Source organism: Nicotiana sylvestris, chromosome 2 (genome assembly GCF_000393655.2).
Source record: "Nicotiana sylvestris chromosome 2, ASM39365v2, whole genome shotgun sequence".
NCBI classification, from domain to species: domain Eukaryota; kingdom Viridiplantae; phylum Streptophyta; class Magnoliopsida; order Solanales; family Solanaceae; genus Nicotiana; species Nicotiana sylvestris.
In genome coordinates this window covers 188,012,293-188,029,220 of record NC_091058.1, presented here as the reverse complement: position 1 = coordinate 188,029,220, position 16,928 = coordinate 188,012,293, and the positions used below count along the sequence as shown (strand labels likewise).

General features: G+C 41.9%; 1 protein-coding gene across 1 annotated transcript; it reads right to left on the bottom strand.

The window, feature by feature from the left end:
* Positions 1-1,948: 1,948 nt before the first annotated feature.
* Positions 1,949-2,697, bottom strand: LOC138886076 (uncharacterized). The gene is made up of 2 exons (XM_070167105.1): positions 2,528-2,697; positions 1,949-2,417 (listed from the first exon to the last, which is right to left on the bottom strand). The coding sequence occupies exons 1-2, from the start codon at positions 2,695-2,697 to the stop codon at positions 1,949-1,951; spliced, it is 639 nt and encodes a 212-aa protein (XP_070023206.1).
* Between the last annotated feature and the right edge of the window lie 14,231 nt (positions 2,698-16,928).

Sequence of the window (16,928 nt, the reverse complement as noted above, 5' to 3'; positions counted from 1 at the left end):
TAGCGATGCAATGATTTCATGCGGCTGATATGGAAGATTGGATGGATCTTCCACCAGGATGGAGTTTTCACCTGGTATGTGGACTTCCCAATGCGTTTTTCAATGGGCAGGGGCCTGATTTTATTTTTTTTTGTAGGCGAGGGTCATGGGTCCTCTTTGCAAACAAGTATTACTTTGGGATGCATAGCATTACTTTGTCCCCTGCTTGATATTGGGCAAAGAAAAGATTTTGTTCAGTGAACCTTTTTGCCCGCTCTTGGGCTTTGACGAGATAGCTCCGCACTATCCCCATGTTGCGCTCCCATTTTCTCGAGAAGTTGGCAGCTCGAGGAGATTTCGGCATGGTTGATGCATTCACCGTTTGTAGGAGAAGCGGTTGATGTCCGTTAACAATTTCAAATGGGCTTTTGTTTGTATGATGGCTATTTTGAGAATTGAAACACAATTGAGCAGCATCCAAGAGCTTCACCCAATACTTCTGTGATCCGGTTGCAAAGTTGTGGAGATATTCCTCCAGCATGTCATCGAACCGGTCTGTCTGGCCATCCGATGGCGGATGGATGTCTGAGTTGTGACTCAATGTTGACCCAAAGCACCTGAATAGATGGGTCCAAAAGTTTCTAGTAAAGCGTGAGTCGGGCCTACTAACAATGACTTTAGGTAGGCCCCAATGTTTGAGAATGTGCGAGAAGAAGAGTCGAGTTGTATCTTATGCTGAGATATTTTGCGGGGCCGCTAAGGTTCCATAGTTTGAAAACTGATCTATGACAACCAAGATGGATGCAAGATTACCGACTTGGGGAAATCCCGTGATGAATCTGAGGGAAACACTTTCCAATGGTCTCTGTGGGACATGTAATGGCTGCAAGGGCCCTGTCTATGATGAGTGATCCGACTTGTCCTTGTGGCATGGCTGACAAGTCTTCACATGCTGAGGAGCGTCACCAATCTTTTAAGGTCGATGACATGATGGCTGATTGCTGCTGCGAAGGGTAGCCGGAACCAGGGGTTCATGTCTGTTGACTACCTTCTCCAACTGCTTGGCTGAGATGTTTCCAGCGGCCGTCTTTGTGAGAATACATGGTATGGTGCAGGTCTTGGCCCCATTTTCTCCCAACATCAGGAGCATGTTGGCATATAGTACCAGTATGGTGTTGGTTTGCCTCATGAACTCCAAACCCACTATGATGTCTAAGTCATCTATGATTACTATGCGTAGGTCGATGCTTCATTTGTATGGGCCAAGATTCACTAGGACATTTGTAGCCGTTCCACCCAATGTCTGGGGTGGCGATTTGATGGCCTTGATGCGGCCTTTGCTCTTTTGCACAACTAGACCCAGGCACTCTACCTGAGTTGAAGTCAAGTAGTTGTGGGTAGCACCCGTGTCTATCAATGCGTGAATGGACTTGCCGTTCACTTTCAATTCGACGAACATTAGGGTCCTTGCTTTCTTAGGAGGCCCCTCGTCTATCTTTTCCTTCCCTTTCTTGGTGATTGGGCCTGAGATTTTCTTAGGAGGACATGCATTGGCCCCCGCTAAGGCATGTGGGATAGAGCCAACAATTACATTGAAGGCGCCTACCTGGTTTGATTCTGATGTGTCTGATGCTTCTGACTCATCCTCAACAGTTTGATGAGCATTGATCTTGATGTTTGGGCATTCATTTTTCCAATGTGCCCCGCCACAATGATGACATTCTGAAGGAGGCTTTCTCTCCTAATTGTTGTTGATGGATGCAGCACTATTGCTGTTGGATGGAGAAGTCTTAGTTTTTGATGCACTTCGATCTCCCCCACTTTTCCTTGGGCCACAATTGCTAGGATGGTTCTTGTTGAATCCCCCTCGGACAGGCGGCTGGGTCCTGTCATTCTTAGTTCCCAAGTGATAATCGCCAAGGCATTTTGCAGCTTGAATGGCCTTGGGCAGGGTGTCTACCCGTTGTCTCTATAGTTCCATACGGGCATGAGGTTTCAAACCTTCTATTAATGCGAAGAGCTTGTGTTTGTCCCCCATGTCGCATATGTTTAGCATGAGTGCGGAGAATTCACGCACGTACTCCCGCACTGACCTGGTGTGGCGGAGCTCCCGTAGCTTTCTCCTTGCATTGTATTCCACATTTTTGGGGAAGAACTGCAGGCGAATGGCTGCCTTTAATTCATCCCATGTCTGGAGAGTATCTTTACCGGCCTTGATGGCTTCGTATTTGACCCGCCACCAAAGTTTGGCATCGCCCTGAAGATACATGGCAGCAGTTGCTACTTTTTTGGATTCTTCCAAATGGCCCATGGCATCAAAGTATTGTTCGATGTCGAAGATGAAGTTTTCCACTTCTTTAGCATTCCGGGATCCGTCATATGGCTTTGGCGCCGGTATCTTAAGTTTTTGTGGAATGGGGGTGAGGTTTGCTGCACCTCTGATGTAGTTGTCACCTCCTCATATTAGGCTCTGTAGGGCAGCATTAACAACATTGAGCTGGCATGTCAAGTCGTCTATGGTTTACTGCATGGCAGTTTGGTTTACTACATGGCAATTAGTCTATCTGCCTCTTGTTCCCGCTGGGCTAAATCATTGGCACGCTCCTTTTGGAGGTCCTCAAATTTGCCATGAATATTGGTAGTTTCGATGGCTGCCATTTGTCGGTCATCCTCAGAGTCACGACTGATGTTTGCAACATCATTTTCCGCCTGCCGCATTTGGCGGTCCAGGTCATCTAGCCTTTGCACTAGGTTGTTGTTTTGATCAGGCACTATATCCACGATGGGTCGTAATCGGTCAACTGTCTCTTCTAGGGATGCTAGGCGCTCCCCATGATTCACCATGGTCAGAAATGGTGATGATGGAAAATGTGTTCCCTCGTCTGATGTCGAGCCTAGGCTCTAATACCAACTGTTACGCAACGCCTTCCTGATGTTCCATGGAAGGGCAACGTAAGGCTAAGCAACCGATGTCAGTGCGGTTGTTGTCTGCCAATGAGGTCCCCTCCGCACGCTAGACTAGATTGTCAATGCCGTGCGGGACAACCAATGTCACGAGCAATTGTGGAAGCTGAGAGAGAATTGAGTTTTGAATGATGATGATGATTTTATTGATGAATGAAAGCTGATTACAAAAGATGCGGTGTCAAGGGGGAGAGACACCAGAAAATGTTTGATTGCTTGATCCCCCTAATAATGCTTAAAAAAATAAACCAAAGTTACATGACTTGCCCTAATAAAGCTGTAGAAGCAGACTGATTAAAATAATGTAAACTAGCCTATAATTACAATTAAAAGGACTTAGTTTATTACAATGTAGAAACAAGTCCGATGGCAGTAACTTTGTCTTGCGGGTCAGGGTCTGCGCACGCGGTGCTTTGGCGCGTGCGACACTTGTTGTGTTTGCCTGAGGCGGGCATTGGTGCTTGGCATCAGGGTCTGTGCGCGAGGCGCTGCTGGAATGGGCCTGCAGTAGGGTGCTGGCGAGGCATTAAGATCTACGCGCGTGGCGCTGTTATCATTAGCCAGCCACTGGGCGCTGGCTATAGGCATCGGTGGGGTGACAGAGGCGCATGCGCGCTTGTCACTTGGCGCAGCCAAGACCACGGGGCCGACCATGGCGCTAGGCATTGTGAGGATTGCTAGGCCGCCATGGGGCGCAGCCAAGGGGTCATGGGGCGTGTCTGGAAAGCAGCCCATGACATTTCTAATGATATTGATTAACACGAAAAGAGTAGGTTATTTAATCTGATTCAGATAGGCACGAGTCAAACTGATTTTTAACTAAACTGGTTTTAGACCTTATAGGCATGATTTCTATTACAGCTGATTTTAAATCCTATGGGCATGGTATCTAATTATTAAAAGCTGATTTTGGTCCTATAGACATGATATCTAACATGAAGCGAAGCAGGTAGAATTTATTTGATCAAAGCGGAATTCCTATAGGCATGATTTCTATTAAAATTGATTTTAATCCTATAGGCATGATATCTAATTATTAAAACCATTTAGATCCTATAGACATGGTTTCTATTTGTGTGAAAGTAATTTAGTAAACCAAAGCAGATCCTATAGGCATGTTCTCTAACATATCATATCGAAATACACCTTATAGACATATTATCTACCCTTCTAATAGATTAAGCATGCATAATCACCCAATCCCTTTTCACTAGCCAACCCTAATATTTGTTACAAATTATTACAGACCAAATAATTGAATTACATTAAAAAAGTGAAAAATAAGAAATTACAACCATAGGAAGCCTGATTCTGACTTCCTCTCTGAGTTATGGAATAAACCACCTCAAATGCCAATGTTGTTTCAAAGCCTTTCTCATATCTGGGTGTGTCAGAGTTCCCTAAGGACCTTATGGGATCCCGGGCAATGCTCACACCCAGATTTGCATAACCAGACATAATGAGTGCAGTGTGGAAGGGGCAGCCCTTATTTGTCCAATTTCAGAGGGAGCTTAAGGATCCTAAGGCAAGGCTCACACAAGAGAGGTAGAACCTAGATTCTAAAACTATAGTGGAAGTGCAGAACATAGTTGAAAGAGATTCATTTAAAATTGGGATGAAAATAGTAAGTGGTAAGGGTGATTTGAAAACAGTTGTAATAGTAAAACTCAAACTACACAGAATTAGTAGTCATTCAAAGGGGTCCAGGGATTTTGGGGATACATTGTCTGTAAGCACATGCCCCCCAGTAGGGGTCTGGTTTGGTCATGCGCAACAATAGCTGATGCCGGTATGATTACAAACAAACCAGAGAACACAAACACATTGGAGGGGATAGGGTTTGGGATTCATAAGGCAACAAGTACACAACCAGTCACTGACAGAGTACACACATAGGGGAGCGTTAATCTAAGGGGAGAAGGGAACATATTACAACATGCTAATAATACAACTTGACTGCAGAAACACAAACAGAAGTAGGCAAGAGTGAAAGAAACTAAAGCAACTAAAGAAACATGTTGTTATTGAGGCTTTAAAAATTAACTAGCCTTGGCTTTGAGCCGGCTAGACAAAGCTATAGCAAAAGTAGTAGTAAAGAAGGAGAGAGTTTTTGAGTGTAAGTGTGTATTCTGAACTCAAATTGTTCGTCCCTTTGAAAGAAGAGGGGGTAGGGTATTTATAATTTTGAAAACGAGTGAAGAATAAGATAGTAAGTAAAGTCTTAACACAAACATGGAAATAATCACAATCAGAATCAATTAACACAAGTGATTCCCTTTAATTAAGGAATCACTACTTAACGGATACTAACAGGGTTAATTAAGGAAAGAAATCAGTTTGGGATAGATTGATTATTGCCATATAAGGGGGCAGTAAAAGTATGAAGTAAATAATTGAGACTAAGTACAAAATATGCTTAGTTTTGGGAAAGGGTTTAGCAAGATCAAAATCACAGTAAAGGAAAAGAATAAATTAATTTTAAACATATGTGTAAAAAAATTAGGGTTTATAAGGGAACCCTTTGCAATCAGTCGTGAGATTGAGGAAATCAAGATCAATCAAGAAAGAAACATGATTCTACACTTCTACATATAAATAGAATGAACAGAAGTATCAAACATGCAAGGCCAAACACATTGGCAAAAGAAACAACACAAACATACAGCATTAACAGGAATAAGCTAGGATTTAGTAGTAAAAGAGATCTACTCGAAGCACAGTAATCAACAAGGTCAAGTAGTCACAAAGAATCAAAGTGAGAAAAACATAGTAACAGGTAAGAAAGTCAGAAACAAGTAAAGACCTTCAAACTCATAGTAATAAGTGAGGAAAACACTTTTAAGAAATTAGGGCTTCACCAGTAGTCGAGTTTAAGAGATGATAAGAACTCAGAATCTGTCACGCCCCAACCTCGAGAGGCGCAACCAGCGCTCAATCGAGTGAACCCAACTGAGCAAGCCTTATCGAATACTTTCTACCCAACTCGATATGATTAAGGAAACCATGCTTTCGTTTATTTAAACAATAGGAAAGATTGCACATTCAACATTGTTAGTTCATTTTGCATCAAAACCTTAAGTCGTAGTTAAGTTCCCAAGATTCAATGCAATTTCACTTTAGAGAAACAAGAGTTAGAATTACAACATAGTTCATAGACCCATCCAACACCCGTAAATAACCCACACATACGTCTACGGAGCCTATAAGGATACAAAAGACAATGATGACAACGCCGACAACAAGGCCCCGACTATACCTCAAAAGTGGATCTCTATATCAAAGGATGTACAACATAGCCCCTTGAAGGAGAAAGGGGATCACCAAGACATTGAGAAGAAGGTACTCCGCTACACGCGTTCGGCACTATCCACAATGGAGCCACCTACATTCATTTAAAAATGTAGCGCCCCGGCAAAAGGGACGTTAGTACCATGGAATAGTACTAGTATGTATAACGAAAAACCATCTAGTTAGAAAGAACTTTCATACAAGAATAAGGAAATCACAAGTATAACTAAAACACTTTAAATGATCACAACATTATCAAATAAAACAATCATACAATCTTCACATCATTTTCCCATAGCTTTTAGTTTTGGGGCATTTCATATTGTTCATCATTGTCCACAATACCACCGCTATCTTAAGCGGAGTCTGATCTCGATCCGATCGGCTAGGTTGCCTCATTTGAGACATATACTTCAATCACAAATACAATACCACCATGTGTGCGGCATGGGGTTCAATCTCGGCCCGATCAGCTAGGTCGCCTTACCAAGGCATTTTCCTTTTCCATCAATCATCTCATTTCAATCTTTGTTTTACATATATCATTTCATAGGCACTTGGGGCCATAATTATCACATCATTTCCACTTTCAATGTTAGATTTGTAGTTTAGGATAATATGTGCACACAAGGGCAAATAAAATTGTAAGCATAGATGAGTCTTCACATAGATGGCACAATATATGCAGCTTTAATCTCACCTTAAGGTCCAAGCATCTCAATACATGATTCATATTCCTTGCACCCTTTCAAGCTATCAAGAATAGCACATTGATCATATTGAGACACATCTTTCATGCATATAAGGTCGCAACCCCAAATTCATGTGAAATAACAATCAATACAACAATTCAACTTTAATCTTAACATATTTACACAAACACCAACGGAGCTCAATTTCTAAAAGATGAGGTTTTAGGCATACATACCTCAGTAGAGCTTTCCTTAAATCCTTACAATAAATTCCGGAATTTCCTAGCAACTTCAATCTATTTTATGAAAATTACAAGTTGAACCAAGAATTAAAGGCATGAATGAGATTCCAACTCATTTAAGTAAATTATCAAGCACTAAGTGTGCATAGCGATTTTAGGACACTTTTGTGAGAGATTTTCATCATCCTATACCATAATAGTTATCTCTTTTGGTTCACAACTACCCCATACCCCATTATCTTTTATGCATGCAAGATTATCAGCCCTTATACCAATGAACCCCCTTGCTAATCACTTATTTTAATGGAAATTTTGAAATTATAGATGAGGGTACAAGGTCTTACCTCTTAGGGTGAAGACCTAGCAATTTCACTTGACAATCTTCAAGGATTTGGGGCAATGATGGAGTGGGGACTTGATAAAGATCACTCCCTCTCTTTCTAGAACTTCCTCTCTCACTCTATATGTTATGAAATAACAGGAAAATGGCCTAATGGGTGTTTTTAATGGGATGGCTCGGGTTATAAAAGTTAGAAAAAAGGAGCCCCAACACGATTTTCGATCGCATAATGGACATGCAGCCCGCAAATTTGACCGCAAAAAACGGTCCCAAAATTCGGTCAAACTGTCTGGGTATGCGACAAAGATGTGGTCCGCATACCTATTCTGCGGTCGCATAGTGCACCGCAGAACTGCCCTTCACAAAAGTTCCAAGGGGATTATGCGATGACTATGCGGCCCACATATTTATTATGTTATCGCATAATTGTCCACATAGTTGGCCTCAAATTAACTAACACACTGACTGGATATGCGGCGACTATGCAGTCCGCATACCTATTATGCGACCGCATAATGGTCGCAGAAACGCACTTTTCTGGCAAACATAATTCTTAACTTTTTAATGCCCCGATTAATCCAAAGGGTCCGAACCCTGGCGATCCTATCTTGGCAACACATGATCCTATCTTGGCATCACGAGATTCGGGTTTTTGAGTAAAAATTTCCACGGGGCCTTACATCTTCCCCCACTTAAGATCATTCGTCCTCGAATAAGGATCAAGGTTCACTTACTAGCAATCTTTATGCAACCTCAGCTTTTCACAACATGAAACATATCCACAACCCTAAATTTGGCTTACTCCCTAAATTTTCAAAAAATTGGCCAGAGTTTCCTTTGTAACTAGGCCTATCCACCTGTCAGAGAGCCCCAGAAACAGATCCTAACAGCATGTGCACATTTTACAGTCATAACATAACATCAATTTCCTTATTTCTCAACTTCCGGACTTGCCTGTCAAGAATTGCAACTGGAACTTCTTCATATGATAGTTCTTCATTAACCTCAATACTTTCAACTGGCACAATAGTAGACGGATCTCCCACTACCTTCTTTAACATAGACACATGGAAGACCGGATGTACCAATGGCATCTCGGGTGGCAGCTCGAGCTTGTATGCCACCTGACCAATCCTCTGAATAATTCTGTAGGTCCGACATACCTCAAACATAATTTCCCTTTTTTCCAAATCGCATAATACCCTTCATTGGGAAACCTTCATAAATACCCAATAATCTTCTTTGAACTCTAAATCTCTGTGGCGAACGCTCGAGTAAGACTTTTGATGACTTTGAGCAGTTTTCAACCTCTCTTTAATAATCTTGACTTTTTTCGTAGCCTGATGCACGAGGTCCGACCCTATCAATTCAGCTTATCCAACCTCGAACCAGCTAATGGGAGATCTACATCTTCTACCATACAACGACTCAAATGGTGCCATCTGGATATTAGCATGGAAGTTGTTGTTGTAAGCAAATTCTATGAGTGGCAAATGGTCATCCCAAATACCTTTGAAATCAAGAGTACAAGCACGCAACATGTCCTCAAGCGTCTGAATAATCCGCTCTGCTTGCCCGTCGGTTTGAGGTTGGAAAATTGTGCTAAGATTTACCTACGTACCCAAACCTTGCTAAAATTTCTACCAAAAGTTGGTAGTGAACTGAGCCCCTCGATCTAAAATGATTGAGACTGGAGTGCCATGCAACATGAATATTTTTTTGATATACAACTGAGTATACTAATCCGCTGTGTCGGTAGATTTAATTGGCAAGAAGTGTGTTGATTTCGTGAGTCGATCCATGATTACCCAAATTGAGTTGAACTTATGTGGAGTGCGTGGTAACCCTACCACAAAATCCATATTAATCATCTCCCATTTCCGCATTAGAATTTCTATTCTTTGGGCCAATCCACCGGGCCTTTGATGTTCAGCCTTCACTTGCTGACAGTTTGTACACTTGCCACGAATTCCGCCACATCCTTTTTCATGTTATTTCACCAATAAACTTCCTTGATGTCATGATACATTTTCGTAGAACCTGGATGCATGGAATACCTGGAAGTGTGAGCTTCTTCCATGATCCTCTCCTGAAGACCGTCAATATCCGGAACACATTGGCGGCCTTGGTACCGTAGGGTACCATCATCCATGCCAAAGGAAAAAGTTGTGGTCTTGTGTTTATGACTCCCCTCTTTCAGCTGTGCTAACAATGTATCGTTGAATTGCTTCTCTTTCGCTTCTGCCACAAGCGATGATTCAGCCATATTATGCACAATTACTCCTCCTTCATTAGAGTCCACAAGGGGAACTCCCAAACTAGCCAATTAGTGAACCTCCATGGCCAACGGCCTCTGATATGCCTCCAAATGAGCCAAGTTCCCCATAGATTTTTGACTAAGAGCATCCGCCACAACATTAGCCTTTCCCGGGTGATAGAGAATATCAATGTCATAGTCCTTGAGTAACTCTAGCCATCTTCTCTGTCTCAGATTCAACTCCTTCTGCTTGAAAATATATTGAAGGCTCTTGTGATCCGTAAATACATCCACATAGACCCCATACAAATAATTCCGCCAAATCTTTAGGGCAAACACCACTGCCACAAGCTCTAAGTCATGAGCTGGATAGTTCTTCTCATGATTCTCGAGTTGCCTAGAAGCGTAAGCTATAACCTTTCCGTATTGCATGAACACACACCCAGGACCGATCCTTGAAGCATCACAATACACCAAAAATCCCTCTATACCCTCTGGCAGGGCTAATACCAGTGCTGTAGTCAATCTTGATTTCAATTCTTGGAAACTCCTTTCACATGCATCAGACCTTTGGAATTTAACTGCTTTTTGTGTCAATTTAGTCAATGGAGAGGCAAGAGTAGAAAACCCCTCCACAAATCTCCTGTAGTACCCAGCCAAACCTAAGAAACTGTGAATCTCCGTTGGAGTGGTAGGTCTGGGTCAATTCTTTACATCTGCAATATTCTAAGGATCAACCATAATTCCTTCCCTGGAGACGACATGACCCAAGAACGCAATAGATTCAAGCGAAAATTCACATTTCGAAAATTTTGCATACAATTGATGTTGCTGAAGAGTCTGCAGAATTGCCCTGAGATGGTCAGCATGGTCCTCCCAACTTCAGGAATACACAAGAATATCGTCAATGAACACTATCACAAAGGATTCTAGAAAAGGATTGAAGAGTCGATTCATAAGATCCATGAAAGCTGTCGGGGCATTTGTTAGCCCAAAAGACATCACTAGAAATTTCAAGTGCCCATACCGAGTCCTGAAAGCTGTTTTTGGATTATCCTGCTCCCTTATCTTCAATTGATGATACCCGGACCGCAGGTCAATTTCTAAGAAACACGTAGCACCTTACAATTGATCAAACAAGTCATCTATTCTTGGTCGGGGATATTTATTTTTGATTGTGACCTTGTTGAGTTTCTGATAGTCAATACACATCCGTAGCGACCCATCTTTCTTCTTTACAAATAAGACTAGTGCGCCCCACGGTGACACACTCGGCCGGATGAAACCCTTTTCTAGCAAATCCTTTAGTTTTTCCTTTAGCTCTTTCAATTCTGCCAGTGCCATTCTATAAGGTAGAATTGATATAGGATGCGGGCTTGGCATCACATCGATCCCAAAATCGATCTCCCTGTCTGGTTGAATCCCAGGGAGTTCATCTGGAAAGACATCCTGAAATCTATTCACAACTAGTACAGACTCAAGGCTAGGTGCCTCAGCATCGATGTCCGTAACCCGAACTAAATGATAGATACACCCTTTCTTGATCATCTTCACATCCTTAAGGTAAGAAATAAGTCGACCTTTAGGCACTACATTATCTCCCTTCCATTCAACAACGGGCTCATTAGGAAATTCAAGCCTCATGGTTCTAGTATGACAATCAAGTTTGGCAAAGCATGAATAAAGCCAATCCATTCCCATTATTACATCAAAATCGACCATCCCTAATTCAATAAGATCGGTCGGGGTATTTCTACCCCGCACCGTAACAACACAACCTCTATAAACTCGAGTAGCCGTAATTGACTCACCAACCAGAGAAATATTGAAAATGGCTCATGAAGCTGATCTGGTTCTGTCCCAAATTCCATAGAAACAAAAGGTGTAACATAGGATAAGGTAGAGCCAGGGACAATAAGTGCATACATATCATAAGATTGGACAGTCAGAATACCTGTAACAACATCTGGAGAAGCCTTTGTGATCTAGCGACCACTCATAGCATAGAATCGACTGGGTCCTCCTAAAATCTGCGCACCACCCCTAGCTGCACCACGCCCTACGGGTGCTAGGGCACCTTGAGCTGGAGAAGGGACTGAAGATGTAGCAGCTACTAGACTGGATGATTGTGCTGTGCCCCTACCATATGACCCCTCGTCCCACATCCATAACATATGGGTAACTCCAAATAGCAAACTCCTGAGTGCACCTTCCCGCACCTAGGCACGGGGACCTCTGATGCTGCTGGGACCTCTCTCATGATCGACCCCGCTGATGGGATCCCCTGTTGCTCTAACCGGGCCTGAAATGGCTCTACTGCTGTTGGTTGGGCCCTGCTGGCGGTGCACTAGCTGAAGAGTGTGCAACAAACTGGGATTGTCTAATGATCCTCCCCTGAAAGGTAATCTTCCCCCACCTAATGAATCTCTCATGTTGCCCATAGATCGGGCCTTACTGTTACCCTCTCTATCCATTCTGTTATTCAGTTTACAGTTCTCTGTGGCCTGAGCAAATGCTATCATCTTTCCATAATTCAGGATCCTATCTTGGCATCACGAGATTCGGGCTTTTGAGTAGAAATTTCCACGGCGCCTTACAGAATCAGATAAGTCAAACAAGGAAAAGAGAGTCAGAAACAAAGAACTTAATCAAACAAGTTTACACTCAAACAAACAAAGATAGTTTCAAAAACCGGATAAGACCAAAAAATACCTAGGGTTTTCCATATACTGAATCAAGTAGAAGGAAAGCATAACCATGTCATTTGAACATAGTAAAAATCATGAAACAACACAAAAAATCAGAGAAGAGACCTTTTTTTAAAAATGATTTAAGAGAAAACCCTAATCGTTGAAAAATGAAGAGTCATTTTGAAAGAAAATCGAAGAACCTTCGAGAAAACACTTAAGAAGTTCGTAATAAGCATAGATCTAAGCTAGATCTGAAAGAAAATCAAAATACCTTAAAGGTTAGGGTTTCAGAGAACCCCGAAAAAGTGAGAAAGACTTTGAAAATTACCAATCTAGCCAGAAAAACCATGGATCTAACTTGAATGGTCAAAGGTGGCCGAAAAAACCTAGAGATGGCGGTTGAGCAAGGACTGGACCAGATTTCTTTGAGATCTGGCCATGAAATTACGAAAACAAACACCCAGGAGCCATAGGAGGCCGATACACCTCTCAAGCAGCCATGGGATTCCATGGATTAGGTAGGGATTGCAAGGAATTAGGGTGGAATTGGGTGGCGACGGCTAGGGTTTATGTGAGGCTGCAGAGAGAATTGAGAGGAGAGGGATTCAAGGGCGGCATTTAGTGAAAAGTGAATTAGGTTAAGGGGTCTTTTGGGTTTAATTATGGAAGGGTGAATGGTGGTCGTTGATCTGAATGATCAACGGCCTAGATTAAAAGGGTAGGTGGGGAATCTGGGTTTGGGTTGGTTGAAATTGGGTTGGGGTCGGGTTTAATTGAAATTGGGTTTGATTTGGGGTTAAATTTACGCTAAAAATTAAATAAAAATGGGCTGATATTTAAATAGCCAATTTTCCCCTTTTTAAATTATAAAAAATAGTAAATAAGTTTCTAAGAATAAATTGAAAGCACTAAAATTATTCACAGCATGTAAATAATAATTAAAAAATATAGGGCTTAATTTTATGGATATAAAACACAGTTAAATCTTAAAAAGGCAAATATTGCCACTATATGCAATTAGCTTTAAAAAATACTGAACGAAATTGAAAAATATTTAAAAATTATCCTAGCCATATTTTGGCATAAATATAAAGATGAATCATCAAAAATAATAATTTTGGACATAATTATTGGGATTTTATGGATGAAAAAGGGAAATAAATCAATTTAAAATTATGGAAAAATAATAAAACATTTAGACATGCTTATGTATGCATTTATATGATATTTTGGAGCTATTTTACATATTGAAAATATATAGGGAAAAATTGGGTTTCAACAGCTACCCCCCTTTACCCGGGAAGGATGAAAGAGTTGTCAAGTAAAGATATGATGGTCAATTTTGACCGAGCGAAATGGTTTGAAGAGGTTTAGGCTGCACCCTGGCTTCTGAGCTGCCTACATATCCCTGATTTTACAGGAATCAGGTTGTATGTAGTTTAGGATCTGTCCGCGGAGTATACCGATGGAGACTTTTCAAGAACGGACGCAATATCCAGGGCGGGGTGAGTGGACGGCTTGTGGGAATGGTTAGGTTTGATATGGCTACGGGAACTGGAGCGGGATCGCTCCTGCCAGGATGGTCGTTGCTTGTCGGTTTACCTACAATTAGGAACAATACAAGTGTACACTGTGCATAAATTTAAACATGATACAAATTCCCGTCGGACCATGAATGTTGCCTTTGGACGGTTAAGATGACGTCCTGGGCCATGAAGCGTATGGTAAAGGATTCGTAGGCCATGAAATGATGCTCTCGGGCTATGAGGATGGTGCCTTCGAACCATGATGCCTTTGAATAAGGATATGCAAAAGATTTAAAGGGATCCTCAGGCCATGGCATGGTGTTCTCGAGCTATGAAGATGGTGCCTCCGAATGATGATGCCTTCGGATGAGTTGGAGATATTTCAGCCCATGAATGATGCATTAGCACGATATGGACTAGACAGAGCTTAGTCTTGCGAATTGAAGGGCAGAGTTTAGCCCATAAGTAAAGCGAAATAAATAGTGCTTGTTATAGTGCTTAGTTTCGAACAAAATAGGAGGCAGATCTTAGCCTCGGAAGGCAAAATGATAGAATTATGCAAAGGTGAAAATGCAGATGGAGGTAGAGCTTAACCTCAGAAGGCAGAATGGTAGCCTTATGCAATGATTCAAATGCAGAGAAAGGTAGAGCTTAACCTCGGAAGGCAGAATGGTAGCCTTATGCAGAAAAGCAGATGGAGACAGTTTATAGTCTCGAAAGGTAGAATGGTAGCCCTATGCAACTACTCAAATGCAGAGAGAGGTAGAGCTTAACCTAGAAAGGCAGAATGGTAGTCTTATGCAGAAATACAGATGGAGACAGCGTTTTAGTCTCGGAAGGCAGAATGGTAGCCTTATGCAGAATGCAGATAGAGACAGTGTTTAGTCTCGGAAGGCAGAATGGTAGCCTTATGCAATGCAGATGCAGATGGAGACATCGTTTAGTCTAGGAAGGCAAAATGGTAGCCTTATGCAATGCAGATGTAGGTGGAGACGGCATTTAGTCTCGGAAGGTAGAATGGTAGCCTTATGCAATGGAGATGCAGATAGAGAGTCTTGGAAGGCATAATAGTAGCCTTATGCAAAATGAAATAACGAAAGATAGTAGAGTTTTCTTAGCTGATAGTAGATTGCGATATTGTGATTACTGAGAGCATGGTGACTGTGAAGCATTACTTGTGCGTGCTGAAAGCAAATGTTGGCAAGTGAAACGGTTCGGGGAATCGTATTTTTGAACAATGTTTGTTCCGTGGGCATAAAGTATGTTTAATGACTTTGCAATCCCAGTTCCTGCATCCAAATAAAAATCGTGAGTTTTGTAAAGGGGGAGGTTAGTTCGTATCCCTGCTAGCTTTTGCTTGACTCATCCGGTTTTGATCTGGCGATACCGTCTATATTATTGGGGTAGCATTGCTAAACAAAGCAGTTTTAGTAATAAACATGCATGATTTCGTAAAAATATGACATAAGTGTATAATTAAAATAGCTTTTTAGATGAACCGATGACTGCGGTATAGCTCGGGACATTGCAACCTCTCCAGCTACGGAATTTTGAGGGTCACCCTCAAAATTCTACCCCAGTTTGATGGGTTGATGCTTCTGACTGTTGCTCACACAACAATCAGCTGAAATTACTTTGGAATTTTGAGGGTCCTCCTCAAAATTCTGCCCCAGTTTCCAATTGTGGGGGGGGGGAATGGAAATTTTATCGAATTGTGATTGAACCCATAGGGCTGCCTACGTATCCCCTCTTAAACGGGAATCATGTCAGGCGTAGTTCAGTTATATCATATAAGGGAAGCATAAAGATTACACATAGTAGCGCTTGACTGCATCTGAATTAATCAGCTTTGGCCAGACTTCTCCGTCCATTTCTGCAAGTATGTGAGTTCCTCCTATCAGAACCCGGTGAACCATGTATGGACCCTGCCAGTTGGGAGAGAACTTTCCTTTGGCTTTATCTTGATGCGGAAAAATTTTCTTTAACACCAGCTGCCCCGGTGTGAACTGTCTTGGCTTGACTCTTTTGTTGAAGGTTCTAGAAATTCTGTTCTGATAGAGTTGACCATGGCACATTGCATTCATTCTTTTCCCGTCTATAAGGGCTAGTTGCTCATAACAACTTTTTACCCCCTCTGCGTCGTCGAGCTCAGCTTCTTGTATGTTCATTAGGGAAGGAATTTCTACCTTAGCGGGAATGATAGCCTCTGTACCATAAACCAGCATATAAGGGGTTGCCTCAGTTGATGTGCGGACTGTGGTGAGATACCTTAATAGAGCAAATGATAACTTTGTGTGCCACTGTTTGTGATTCTTTAGCATTTTTCTCAATATCTTCTTGATATTCTTGTTGGCAGCTTCTACAGCTCCATTCATTTGAAGCCTGTAGGCTGTGGAATTCTTGTGTCTGATCTTGAATGTTTCACACATAGCTTTCATAAAGTTGTTGTTGAGGTTGGAGCCATTATTAGTAATGATTGACTTTGGAATTCCGAATCGACAAACAATGCGGTCGTGGACAAAATCTACCACGACTTTCTTAGTCACTGCTCTGTAAGATGCAGTTTCTACCCACTTGGTGAAATAGTCTATGGCTACCAAGATAAACCTATGTCCATTGGAAGCGGCATGCTCGATTTGTCCAATAACATCCATCCCCCAAGCAACGAACGGCCATGGTGAGCTTGTTGCATTAAGCTCATTTTGAGGTACCTTTATCTTGTCTGCGTGTATCTAACAGTGATGGAATTTTCGGACATACTGGATGCAGTCCGTTTCCATGGTTATCCAAAGGTAACCAGCCTGGAGCATCTTTTTTACTAATACAAAACCGCTCATATGTGGACCGCAAGTTCTAGAATGAATTTCCTTTATCAGCCTGGATGTTTCCTTTGCTTCGACACATCTTAGTAACCCCAAATATAGAGTCCTCTTGTACAGGATTCCTCCGC